Source organism: Pleurodeles waltl, chromosome 7 (genome assembly GCF_031143425.1).
Source record: "Pleurodeles waltl isolate 20211129_DDA chromosome 7, aPleWal1.hap1.20221129, whole genome shotgun sequence".
Classification (NCBI taxonomy): Eukaryota; Metazoa; Chordata; class Amphibia; order Caudata; family Salamandridae; genus Pleurodeles; species Pleurodeles waltl.
The window spans coordinates 1,475,220,750-1,475,232,879 of NC_090446.1; the positions used below are offsets into that span (position 1 = coordinate 1,475,220,750).

Here is a 12,130-nt window from a genome sequence, read left to right on the forward strand (position 1 = left end):
AATGCAGCACGCCTCCTGTGTTGCTGCATTTCCAGGGGGCCCTGGGACAGGAAATCAGCATCTCCCTCTGAGGAGAGCCAGATCTGAAAACCAAAGCCCTCTGCCTTCGAATGCAGACTTGCAGGTCATCCTGTTGGGAGGGGCGTGTAACACCCCTGCCAGAGCAGGCTTTGTTTCTGACCTCTAGAGAGCAAAGGCCCTCAGCCTTGGGGGTCAGAATCTTGTCTGTTGGTTGCAGGCTGGCTAGACATCCCACCAGCAGTTGGTAGGTTTTCAAGGGGCACCTCTAAGGTGCCTTCTGGATGCATGTATTAATAAGTCCATCATTTGCAAGATGTTTGATACCAAACCGCCCTTTTTTCAGTGAAGCCATCATGAAGTTGGGGGAACTCGTATTATTGACCAGTGTCCAACACATGCGTTTCTTTGAACAAAAACAAGTTGCACACGTCCGAGCCCAACACTAGATGGCAAGAATATGCACAGCATGTGAATCTACAGCACTACATGCCACAAACTCATACCTACAGAGTTAGTAACATTTTCCCTCTTTTATCATGTGCATATCACCAATTTTAGCCAGCTGTCTATAATTCTGAATATGATGTCATTTTTCAGGACAAGAAAATCAAGTTTTTTGCTTTTCCGAGAATCCTATTAAGCCTGCCTATCAGTTATCTGCATCCATTCCTTTGTTCCTCAGGTCAGTTTTATGTGATGATGACCCCACAAGATGTGTTACCTGCTGGAACACAGAGAACTATTGCTCCAAGAACTCACCCATACTCTCCGTAAGTACCGCAGGCCACTCCTGTGTGCAATTACTAACTTTATTGCCTTGTTTCTGTTGTCAGTGGTGTGTGATAATGGTACTGTATTGGCAGTCAGTCTTTAATCAACTTCACGACTGAGCAGTCTAAAATGGACGAAAAAAAGTAGATTGCCTGTTATCTGACAGTCAGAAGTTCATTTTGTTTATGAAGAAGAAACGACCAACAACACATCAAATTGTATTGCCTCTGGTATAATTGACAATACACAACTTCCTGAGCAATGCTTTTGGCAGCAAGTTAAAATGCTGTTAATTGTCTATCTAGCTGTGACCTATTTAGAAGTCAGCTCCTTACAAGTAATGAATAAGGTGGTGTTTGGCCTTGTGAATGTCTGAGTAGTACCATAAAGGGTTATTATTGTTTTTATTTTGTTTTTTTAACTACCACGTTTATGTACAAACCTTTCTGCCAGTGAGGAACAGCTGGCAAATGTCTCCATGATCTGGAAATTACTTTACCTTATTAAGATTGAGGACTTTGTAAGAGTGGTCCTCATGCAAAACCCAAGCAACCTGTAGAGGATGTTATACCTAGAAATATATTTCCAGAGTAAGTATTGGGGAACTCCACACCTTAGTGCGAAGGGCAAAAAAAAAAATGAAAAAGAAAAAAAGTATTGGATACATTATAGGTAATGTATCAAGTGAATGCTGCTCAAAGTGAGTGTCTGGGAGGAAGAAGAGACCGAAAATGCACATTTGATGGGGAACCCCATTTGGAATAATGCCCCCTAAGCTGCCACTATTATGTTATCTATCCACATCTTAAAGGCCGAGAACAGTAGGCTCATTGAGCTATTTTTTTAAATAGAGGAAGTAGACTAATCTGTCTAGTAGCATGCATGAAAAGGCCAATTTTTCGTTCTGTTGGGAAAGAACCAGTATAGCCAAGACTGGCCTGAGCTAAGTTCATTTTAGTTAAGTTAAAAGCAGAGTGAGTCAGCCAGTTGTTCTTCTTGCAATAGCTGTACGGGTAAGAAAGGCTAAACTAAAGCTATTTTATTAATTTTCTTGGTGAAATTAGAAAAAGTGATGGATCAAGAACACCCCGTGATGAGCGGAGGCGAGCGCAGCACAACGAAGGTAAGGATGGTTGTGCCTTTAACGAGTTGTGTAGTGTTCATTCATATTAATGATTTGTGGAATTCTTGAAATTTGCAAGTATTTCACTTATTCCTACGATCTTGAAGGCCCAGTTCCAGAGGGGTTTTGGAGCTTGAATCTTTACTATATTCAAATACTGTCAAGTGTACTATTCCACCTTCTAGAGCCTGGGTTTGTCATGTTTCTTATTTTACCCGCAATACCTAAGCCTCATTTACGTGTCCACTTGTAATCAGTATTCTAATGTACATTTTTCAGTATTTTCTGTCATAGGAAACACAGTGGATTTGCTGCACTTAATTTTGAGCCCTGATATAGCTCCAGGTCATATGAACACTGATTATGGGTGACATGTTCATATCAGAAACTGTAATAAAGAGGGAAACAACATCTGTGTATAGTGATGCCACAATGCAATGAGCTATAAACTTCCTGCAACATACAAGCAGTGGACTCAATGCGGAGTATCAGTGGAGAATGGGTGCACCACCGAAGAGAGCATATTGTTGACCCTTGGTGCCGGCTGGGCTTATTAGTCTCACCCATTTTATAAAAATGTAACCAACGTGTATTCTACTGAGGGTCCAGAACAAGCATAGTGTAGGAAAATGCCACTGTTGGCATGGTTACCCCCTAACAGTTTGCCTTTTGTTGATGCCAGCTTTGATAGAAAGTGTTCTGGGACCCTGCTAACTGGGCCCCAGCACCATTGTTCTTTCCCTAAAAGTGTACCTTTGTCTCCAAAATGTGCACATTCCTGGCAAAAGCCTTGTAAAAGGTACCCCTGGTACCAAGGGCCCTATGCCCAGAGAAGGACTCTAAGGGCTGCAGCATGTATTATGCTACCCTGGGGACCCCTCATTCAGCACATACAAACTACCTCACAGCTTGTGTGTGATGGTGGGGAGAAAAAGACTAAGTCGACATGGCACTCCCCTCAGGGTGCCATGCCCACAACCCACTGCCTGTGGCATAGGTAAGTCACCCCTCTAGCAGGCCTTACAGCCCTATGGCAGGGTGCACTATACCACAGGTGAGGGCATAGTTGAGGAGCACTATGCCCCTACAGTGTCTAAGCCAATTCTTAGACATTGTAAGTGCAGGGTATCTGTATAGAGTATATGGGGAGTTTGTCAAACACGAACTCCACAGTTCCATAATGGCTACACTGAATACTGGGAAGTTTGGTATCAAACATCTCAGCACGATAAATCCACACTGATGCCAGTGTGGGATTTTTGAGAAATGCACATGGAGAACATCTTAGAGATGCCCCCTGCATACCAGTCAAACTGCTAGGCTGACCGGTCCCTGCCACTTCCAGACTAGTTTCTGGCCACATGGGGTGAGTGCCTTTGTGCACTCTGACCAGGAACAAAGCCTGTCCAGGGTGGAGGTGCTTCACACCTCCCCATACAGGAACTAACACCTGGCGGTGAGCTTCAAAGGCTCAAGCCTGGTGTTACAACGCCCCAGGGCACTCCAGCAAGTGGAGATGCCCGCCTGCCGGACACAGCCCCCACTTTTGGCGGCACGTCTGGGTAGATAATGAGAAAAATAAGGAGTCATCCCCTCAGCCAGGTCCACCCCTAAGGTGACCAGATCTGATGTGATCCCCTCCTTAGAAAATCTCCATCTTGCTTTGGAGGATCTAGCCCAATAGGATTAGGGATGTGCCCCCTCCCCAAAGGGAGGAGGCACAAGGAGGGTGTAGCCACACTCCGGGACAGTGGCCATTGGCTACCTCCCTCTAGCCGTAAACACACTCATAAATTTTGTATTTTGGGGTGACCCTGAACCCAGGAAATCAGATTACTCCAGTATTGGAACTTTCATAGATTCACATGCTTGAATCATTCCCCGTCGTCGAGATGGGAGTCCCGGTATACATTTTCATAAGTAATGTTAAAACATACTGAAGAGAAAAAGGCCCTAGGCCTCTTCAATTTGATAGTCTATCAGAGTCATTTTGTGAAAAGGACCAAACTTGATCCTCCACCAATCAGGCGACAGCACCCTTCAGAACCTCCTGAGAGAAGCTCTAGCACCTCAGATTTTCTACCGCACGTCGTGCTAGGGAGTCTCCTCAGAGCTCTGCTCTGTTTTCACATCTTTATTCAGCTCTTTTTCTCTCAGAGAAACTCAATTGTTCGATGGCATCTGTCGCTGTAGATACGCATGTTTTGCAATAGCTCGCCATCTGGTGTTGGGCCGGAGTGTTACAAGTTGTTTTTCTTCGAAGAAGTCTTTCGAGTCACAGGACCGAGTGACTCCTCCTTTTGTATCCATTGCGCATGGGCGTCGACTCCATCTTCGATTGTTTTTTTTCCGCCATCGGGTTCGGACGTGTTCCTGTCGCTCCGAGTTTCGGAACGGAAAATAGCTAATTTCAGAAGATTTTCGTCGGTATTGTTGCGTTCGGGGTCGGCGTAGTTAGATTCAACACCGCGTCTAAGATCGAAGAGCTCCGGTGCCCTTCGGGGTAATTTTTTCGATCCCCTGTCGGGGCCTGGTCGGCCCGACCGCGTGCAGAAGAACGCCGATGGAACGGACCCCGTTCCGTTTCTGTCCCAAATGCCACAATAAATACCCCTATACAGACCAACACTTGGTCTGCAACCTGTGCCTGTCACCTGAGCACAGCGAAGACACCTGCGAGCCCTGTCGTGCGTTCCGGTCCCGAAAAACTCTCCGAGACCGTCGAGCCAGAAGACTTCAGATGGCGTCCGCGCCGACAGCCCACCGGGAGTTCGAGGAACAAGAAGAGGAGGGATCCTTTTCGATCCAAGAATCGGACTCCGAAGGATTCGACGATACACAAACCGTGAGTAGGACGTCGAAAACCACTCAAAAGAAGATTTACAAGGCCCAGGGGACGCCACTGCCATCAGGCCATGGCTCGACCCATAAATTCGGTGACCGACCGTCGGCACGAAAAAGGCCCATACAGTGCCGAGATCGTCCGACTCCGGTCGAGACACCGGCACGCAGCCTTCTCGGGACCGAGAAAGTGCTGGAGACAAGCATCGACACCAAGATACCGGTGTAGACACGGCTCGACGCCGAGACAGCGGCACCGAAGAAGATCGACGCCGAGAGGTTTCGGCCCCGAAAAAGAAAAGTCACCTCGGAGCCGAAAAAAGATGCAGACAGGGTTTCGGTGCCGAAACAAACTGCAACCGACCCAGTTTCAGGCTCTTATACAGAAGAGCACTCGCTAACCTCCCAAATGCAAAAGCATAGGTTTGAGGAAGAACTACACTCAACGGATGTAGACCATACGCAAAAGCGTATTTTCATACAGCAGGGGACAGGAAAAATAAGCACCCTTCCCCCTATTAGAAGAAAGAGAAGATTGGAGTTCCAAACTGAACAAACACCACAAACAAAAGTGGTGAAAAAAGTTACCCCACCACCCTCTCCTCCACCTGTGATTAACGTCTCACCAGCACAAACTCCATCACATTCCCCAGCTCACACCACCATGAGCCAGGGTGACCAAGATCAAGACGCATGGGACTTATACGACGCCCCAGTGTCAGATAACAGTCCGGAGGCATACCCTACGAAGCCATCTCCACCAGAGGACAGCACTGCGTATTCTCAAGTGGTGGCTAGAGCAGCACAATTTCACAATGTAAGCCTCCACTCAGAACAGGTCGAGGATGACTTTTTATTCAACACACTCTCCTCCACCCACAGCTCCTACCAAAGCCTGCCTATGCTCCCTGGTATGCTCCGGCACGCAAAAGAAATCTTTAAGGAGCCGGTCAAAAGTAGGGCAATCACACCAAGAGTGGAAAAAAAGTATAAGGCGCCTCCTACAGACCTGGCTTTCATCACTACACAGCTGCCACCAGACTCTGTCGTTGTAGGAGCAGCTAGGAAAAGGGCCAACTCCCACACATCTGGAGATGCACCACCCCCAGATAAAGAAAGCCGCAAGTTTGATGCAGCTGGTAAGAGTCGCAGCACAAGCTGCAAACCAGTGGCGCATCGCTAACTCCCAGGCACTACTTGCGCACTATGACAGAGCCCATTGGGATGAGATGCAACATCTCATTGACCATCTGCCCAAGGACCTACAAAATAGGGCAAAACAAGTGGTTGAGGAGGGACAGACCATTTCCAACAACCAAATCCGCTCCTCCATGGACGCTGCAGATACAGCTGCACGGACAATTAATACATCTGTAACTATCAGAAGGCAGGCATGGCTCCGAACGTCTGGATTTAAACCAGAGATTCAGCAAGCAGTTCTCAATATGCCTTTTAACGAAAAAGAACTGTTCGGTCCAGAAGTGGACACAGCGATTGAGAAACTCAAAAAAGACACGGACACTGCTAAAGCCATGGGCGCACTCTACTCCCCGCAGAGCAGAGGGAATTACAGCACATTCCGTAAAACACCCTTTAGAGGGGGGTTTCGGGGTCAAAGCACACAAGCCAGCACCTCACAGGCAACACCGTCCAGTTACCAGGGACAGTACAGAGGAGGTTTTCGGGGACAATATAGAGGAGGGCAATTCCCTAGGAATAGAGGAAAATTTCAAAGCCCCAAAACCCCTACTACTAAGCAGTGACTCACATGTCACTCACCCCCTCCACACAACACCAGTGGGGGGAAGAATAAGTCATTATTACAAAGCATGGGAAAAAATCACTACAGACACTTGGGTTCTAGCAATTATCCAACATGGTTATTGTATAGAATTTCTACAATTCCCTCCAAACATACCACCAAAAGCACAAAATTTGACAAAACATCATTCCAATCTCCTGGAGATAGAAGTGCAGGCACTATTGCAAAAGAATGCAATCGAATTAGTGCCAAACACACAAATAAACACAGGAGTTTACTCAATGTACTTTCTGATACCAAAGAAGGACAAAACGCTGAGACCAATCCTAGACCTCAGAATAGTGAACACATTCATCAAATCAGACCACTTTCACATGGTCACACTACAAGAAGTTTTACCATTGCTAAAACTACACGACTACATGTCAACTTTAGACCTCAAGGACGCGTATTTCCATATACCAATACACCCATCGCACAGGAAATACCTAAGGTTTGTATTCAAAGGAATACATTACCAATTCAAGGTACTGCCTTTCGGATTAACAACCGCACCAAGAGTCTTTACCAAATGTCTAGCGGTAGTCGCTGCACACATCAGAAGGCAGCAAATACATGTGTTCCCATATCTAGACGACTGGCTAATCAAGGCCCATTCGTTAATAGAGTGCTCAATTCACACAAATCAGATCATACAAACCCTCTTCAAACTAGGGTTCACCGTCAACTTCACGAAATCCAACATTCTGCCGTGCAAGGTACAACAATACCTAGGAGCCATAATAGACACAACAAAAGGAGTAGCCACTCCAAGTCCCCAAAGAATTAAAAATTTCAACACCATCATACAACGCATGTATCCAACACAAAAGATACAAGCAAAGATGATATTACAACTCCTAGGCATGATGTCTTCATGCATAGCCATTGTCCCAAACGCAAGACTGCACATGAGGCCCTTACAACCGTGCCTAGCATCACAGTGGTCTCAAGCACAGGGTCACCTTCTAGATCTGGTGTTAATAGACCGCCAAACTTACCTCTCGCTTCTGTGGTGGAACAACATAAATTTAAACAAGGGGCGGCCTTTCCAAGACCCAGTGCCACAATACGTAATAACAACAGATGCTTCCATGACAGGGTGGGGAGCACACCTCGATCAACACAGCATACAAGGACAATGGAACGTACATCAAACAAAACTGCATATAAATCACCTAGAACTACTAGCAGTTTTTCAAGCACTAAAAGCTTTCCAACCAATAATAGTTCACAAATACATTCTCGTCAAAACAGACAACATGACAACAATGTATTATCTAAACAAGCAAGGGGGGACACACTCCACGCAGTTAAGCCTGCTAGCACAAAAAATTTGGCGTTGGGCAATTCACAACCAAATTCGCCTAATAGCACAATTTATACCAGGGATCCAAAATCAACTCGCAGAGATCACCAACAGGTCCACGAATGGGAAATTCACCCCCAAATTCTGAACACCTATTTCAAACTCTGGGGAACACCTCAAATAGACTTGTTTGCGACGAAGGAGAACGCAAAATGCCAAAACTTCGCATCCAGATACCCACACAAACAGTCCCTAGGCAATGCCCTATGGATGAACTGGTCAGGGATATTTGCTTACGCTTTTCCTCCTCTCCCTCCTTACCTGGTAAACAAACTCAGTCAAAACAAACTCAAACTCATATTGATAGCACCAACTTGGGCAAGGCAACCCTGGTACACAACGCTGCTAGACCTATCAGTAGTTCCCTGCATCAAATTGCCCAACAGGCCAGATCTGTTGACACAACACAACCAAAAGATCAGACACCCAGATCCAGCATCGCTGAATCTAGCAATCTGGCTCCTGAGATCCTAGAATTCGGGCACTTACAACTTACCCAAGAATGTATGGAAGTCATAAAGCAAGCCAGAAGGCCATCCACCAGGCACTGCTATGCAAGTAAATGGAAGAGGTTTGTTTGCTACTGCCATATTAATCAAATACAACCTTAACACACAACTCCAGAACATGTAGTGGGCTACTTGCTTCACTTACAAAAATCTAACCTGGCTTTCTCTTCCATTAAAATACACCTTGCAGCAATATCTGCATACCTGCAGACTACCTATTCAACTTCCCTATATAAGATACCAGTCATTAAAGCATTCATGGAGGGCCTTAGGAGAATTATACCACCAAGAACACCACCTGTTCCTTCATGGAACCTAAATGTTGTCCTAACTAGACTTATGGGTCCACCTTTTGAACCCATGCACTCCTGCGAAATACAGTTCCTAACCTGGAAGGTTGCATTTCTCATCGCCATTACTTCCCTAAGAAGAGTAAGCGAGATTCAGGCGTTTACAATACAAGAACCTTTTATACAACTACACAAGAATAAGGTCGTCCTAAGGACTAATCCTAAATTTTTGCCAAAGGTTATTTCACCGTTCCATCTAAATCAAACAGTGGAACTTCCAGTGTTCTTTCCACAGCCAGATACCGTAGCTGAAAGGGCACTACATACATTAGATGTCAAAAGAGCATTAATGTATTACATTGACAGAACAAAGAACATCAGAAAGACTAAACAACTATTTATTGCATTTCAAAAACCTCATGCAGGAAACCCAATATCAAAACAAGGTATAGCCAGATGGATAGTTAAATGCATCCAAATCTGCTACCTTAAAGCTAAACGACAGCTGCCCATTACACCAAGGGCACACTCAACCAGAAAGAAGGGTGCTACCATGGCCTTTCTAGGAAACATCCCAATGCAAGAAATATGTAAGGCAGCCACATGGTCTACGCCTCACACATTCACCAAGCACTACTGTGTAGATGTGTTATCCGCACAACAAGCCACACTAGGTCAAGCCGTATTAAGAACATTATTTCAAACTACTTCCACTCGGGGAGATAACTGCTTACTAGTCTATGCAAAACATGCGTATCTACAGCGACAGATGCCATCGAACTGAAAATGTCACTTACCCAGTGTACATCTGTTCGTGGCATCAGTCGCTGTAGATTCGCATGTGCCCACCCGCCTCACCGGGAGCCTGTAGCAGTTTGGAAGTTACCTTCAACTATTTGTATATGTATCATCTCAACCTTAAATAGGTACATACTTAGTCACTCCATTGCATGGGCACTATTACTACAATTCAACTCCTACCTCACCCTCTGCGGGGAAAAACAATCGAAGATGGAGTCGACGCCCATGCGCAATGGAGACAAAAGGAGGAGTCACTCGGTCCCGTGACTCGAAAGACTTCTTCGAAGAAAAACAACTTGTAACACTCCGGCCCAACACCAGATGGCGAGCTATTGCAAAACATGCGAATCTACAGCGACTGATGCCACGAACAGATGTACACTGGGTAAGTGACATTTTCAATTTGATTTGTCAGCTATTTTTCAACTATGTCTGACAAGGAAAAGAAAAGTCTCTTTAGAGACTGCAAGACTTGTGGGAAGAAAAAACTTCATTCTGAAGATCCTCATCAAGACTGCATTTACTGCCTCTATCCAGATCATTCAGCCAAGGACTGTAAGATTTGCCGTACTTTTTCTTCTAAAACCTTAAAGGATAGAGAAGGCAGATTACTAATATGGCTGCAGAAACTGAAGCATAGGAAGGATCCAGTTTCTGATTCTGAGAGTGAGGAATCATCCACTTCCAAGAGATCAACTAAATCTCGCTCTAGATCTCCCTCACAAACCTCAAGGAAAGCCCTCAAAAAGACTGCTTCAGGGTCTTATAAGGGTCGCAGCCCGTCTTCTTCCCCAACTAGACTCTCAAGTAAAGAGGGGAAAAAACATTCTTCCAGTTCTGAGAGGCACAGAAAATCCTCATCTGTTCCACCATCTGTGCCTTTCAAAAAGCCATCTTCTGTGACTGGAAAAAAGGCCTCGTCGATGGATTCCCCGTCGACGGCACCGTCGGTGGGCGCATTGCCGACGACTCCAACTACTTTAAGTGTTCCGTCGTCTACGGCTCCGTCGGCGACATCGTCGATGAGTACACCACCGTCGACGAGAACTACAACGACGACTTCAGCGTCGACGACCGTCTACACCTCGTCATAGTCGACGGCGCTAATGTCAGTATCAGCTTTACCGTCGACGAGGACTTCGTCGACGGTAGACTCGTCGGCGAAGCTTGCGGCTATTAAAATAACAGTGCGTCCAGCATCGACGGCACCGTCTACGACAAAGTCAGTTTACACGTCGTCGACGACACTGTCGACGAGGGAAAAATACCAAAAAAGAACAGAAACATTAACTCCAACCCACACTTCACCTAGTAAGGTATCCTCCCTGGTACCAGTACATCTTTTGGAGGGAGATGATGATTCAGACGAAGATGGGCCTTTTGGTACGGCCCACAGCCCCTCTGAATTGAATGTAAAATATCAGGAAGAGGAGGAATATGAGGAAGCTTATGATCCCCAGGCTTCCTTCGAGCATCAGCAGTATCAACAGGGAACGTATATGCCTTCCGACTTGCTTACTGGCCTTAGAGCCATGTTGGTGGATTATAACAGAAGGTTTCCTCCACAAGGAGAACAGCCTCATCCATCGCCCATTTCTGGTCCTTCTACTCCACATCAAAGACCGACGACTTTGCATCTCACAGATGTGGCTACCCCAGACATGACAATTCCCCAGGACACTGACATTTCAGATGGAGATCAAGAAGAAGGAGAGCTCATAGATGCTCACTCAGAGTGGGACGAGTATGTTATTCCTGCTCCATCTTCTCCTTCTCATTCGAAGGTGGAGTCCCCACCTGAAGACATTGGAGGTTTTCACAATCTCTTAGAGAGGGCAGCCAAGCGCTTTGCATTACCGCTACCTACGAAGCAAACAGATTGTTTCCTTAGTCTGTGCGTTCCATCCCGATGGTGAACTACTTGTGGGAAGAAGGCCTTAAAGTCATGACTAATCCAGCAACAGTCACAGCAGTTTTACCACGTCTGGATAAGAAATACAAAGCTCCTGATGATGCCCCAACATGCTTGACAGGCCATCCTCCTCCAGATTCCGTAGTAGCTCAAGCGGCTCAAAGAAGATCAAAGAATCCTTCTGCTCCAATTTCTGCGCCCCCAGATAAGGAGGGTAGAAGGCTAGACAATATAGGAAAAAGATTTTCTTCTATGGCCAGCTTAGAGCTGCCAACTCCTTGGCTATTTTGTCTCGATATGACAGACAGCTTTGGGCAGATATTGCACCTTTCATTAGTCAACTGCCGGAAGACGTAAAATCAGAGGCAAATAAGACTGTGCAAGAGGGTCAACGCGTGTCTGCAGAGCTTATAGACTGCGCAATGGACATAGCGACCACTGCTTTCAGACAGCTTGCAGGCGCTGCTGTATTGAGAAGACAGGGCTGGCTCAAAGCCACCTCATTTCGTCCAGAAATCCAGAATAAGATCCTAGACTTACCTTTTGATGGCCAAGCGTTATTTGGGAAACATGTGGACGAAGCCCTACAGTCAATTAAAACGGACACGGACACTGCAAGGTCACTAGGGACCCTGCAATTTCGGAAATCGTCCTTTCGCCCTAGGGGGCGCGGCCAGCCCTCTTACAGAGGA

The 12,130-nt window shown here is 46.0% G+C and overlaps 1 protein-coding gene across 2 annotated transcripts in view; it reads left to right on the plus strand.

The window, feature by feature from the left end:
- USF2 (upstream transcription factor 2, c-fos interacting) overlaps nucleotides 1-12,130 on the plus strand; it is a 166,894-nt gene that overhangs the window by 81,784 nt on the left and 72,980 nt on the right. For both annotated transcript variants that reach the window (XM_069201187.1, XM_069201188.1), the window contains exons 6-7: nucleotides 704-791; nucleotides 1,857-1,915. In XM_069201187.1, coding sequence (XP_069057288.1) covers nucleotides 704-791; nucleotides 1,857-1,915 — 147 coding nt within the window. The remainder of the gene's footprint in view (nucleotides 1-703; nucleotides 792-1,856; nucleotides 1,916-12,130) is intronic.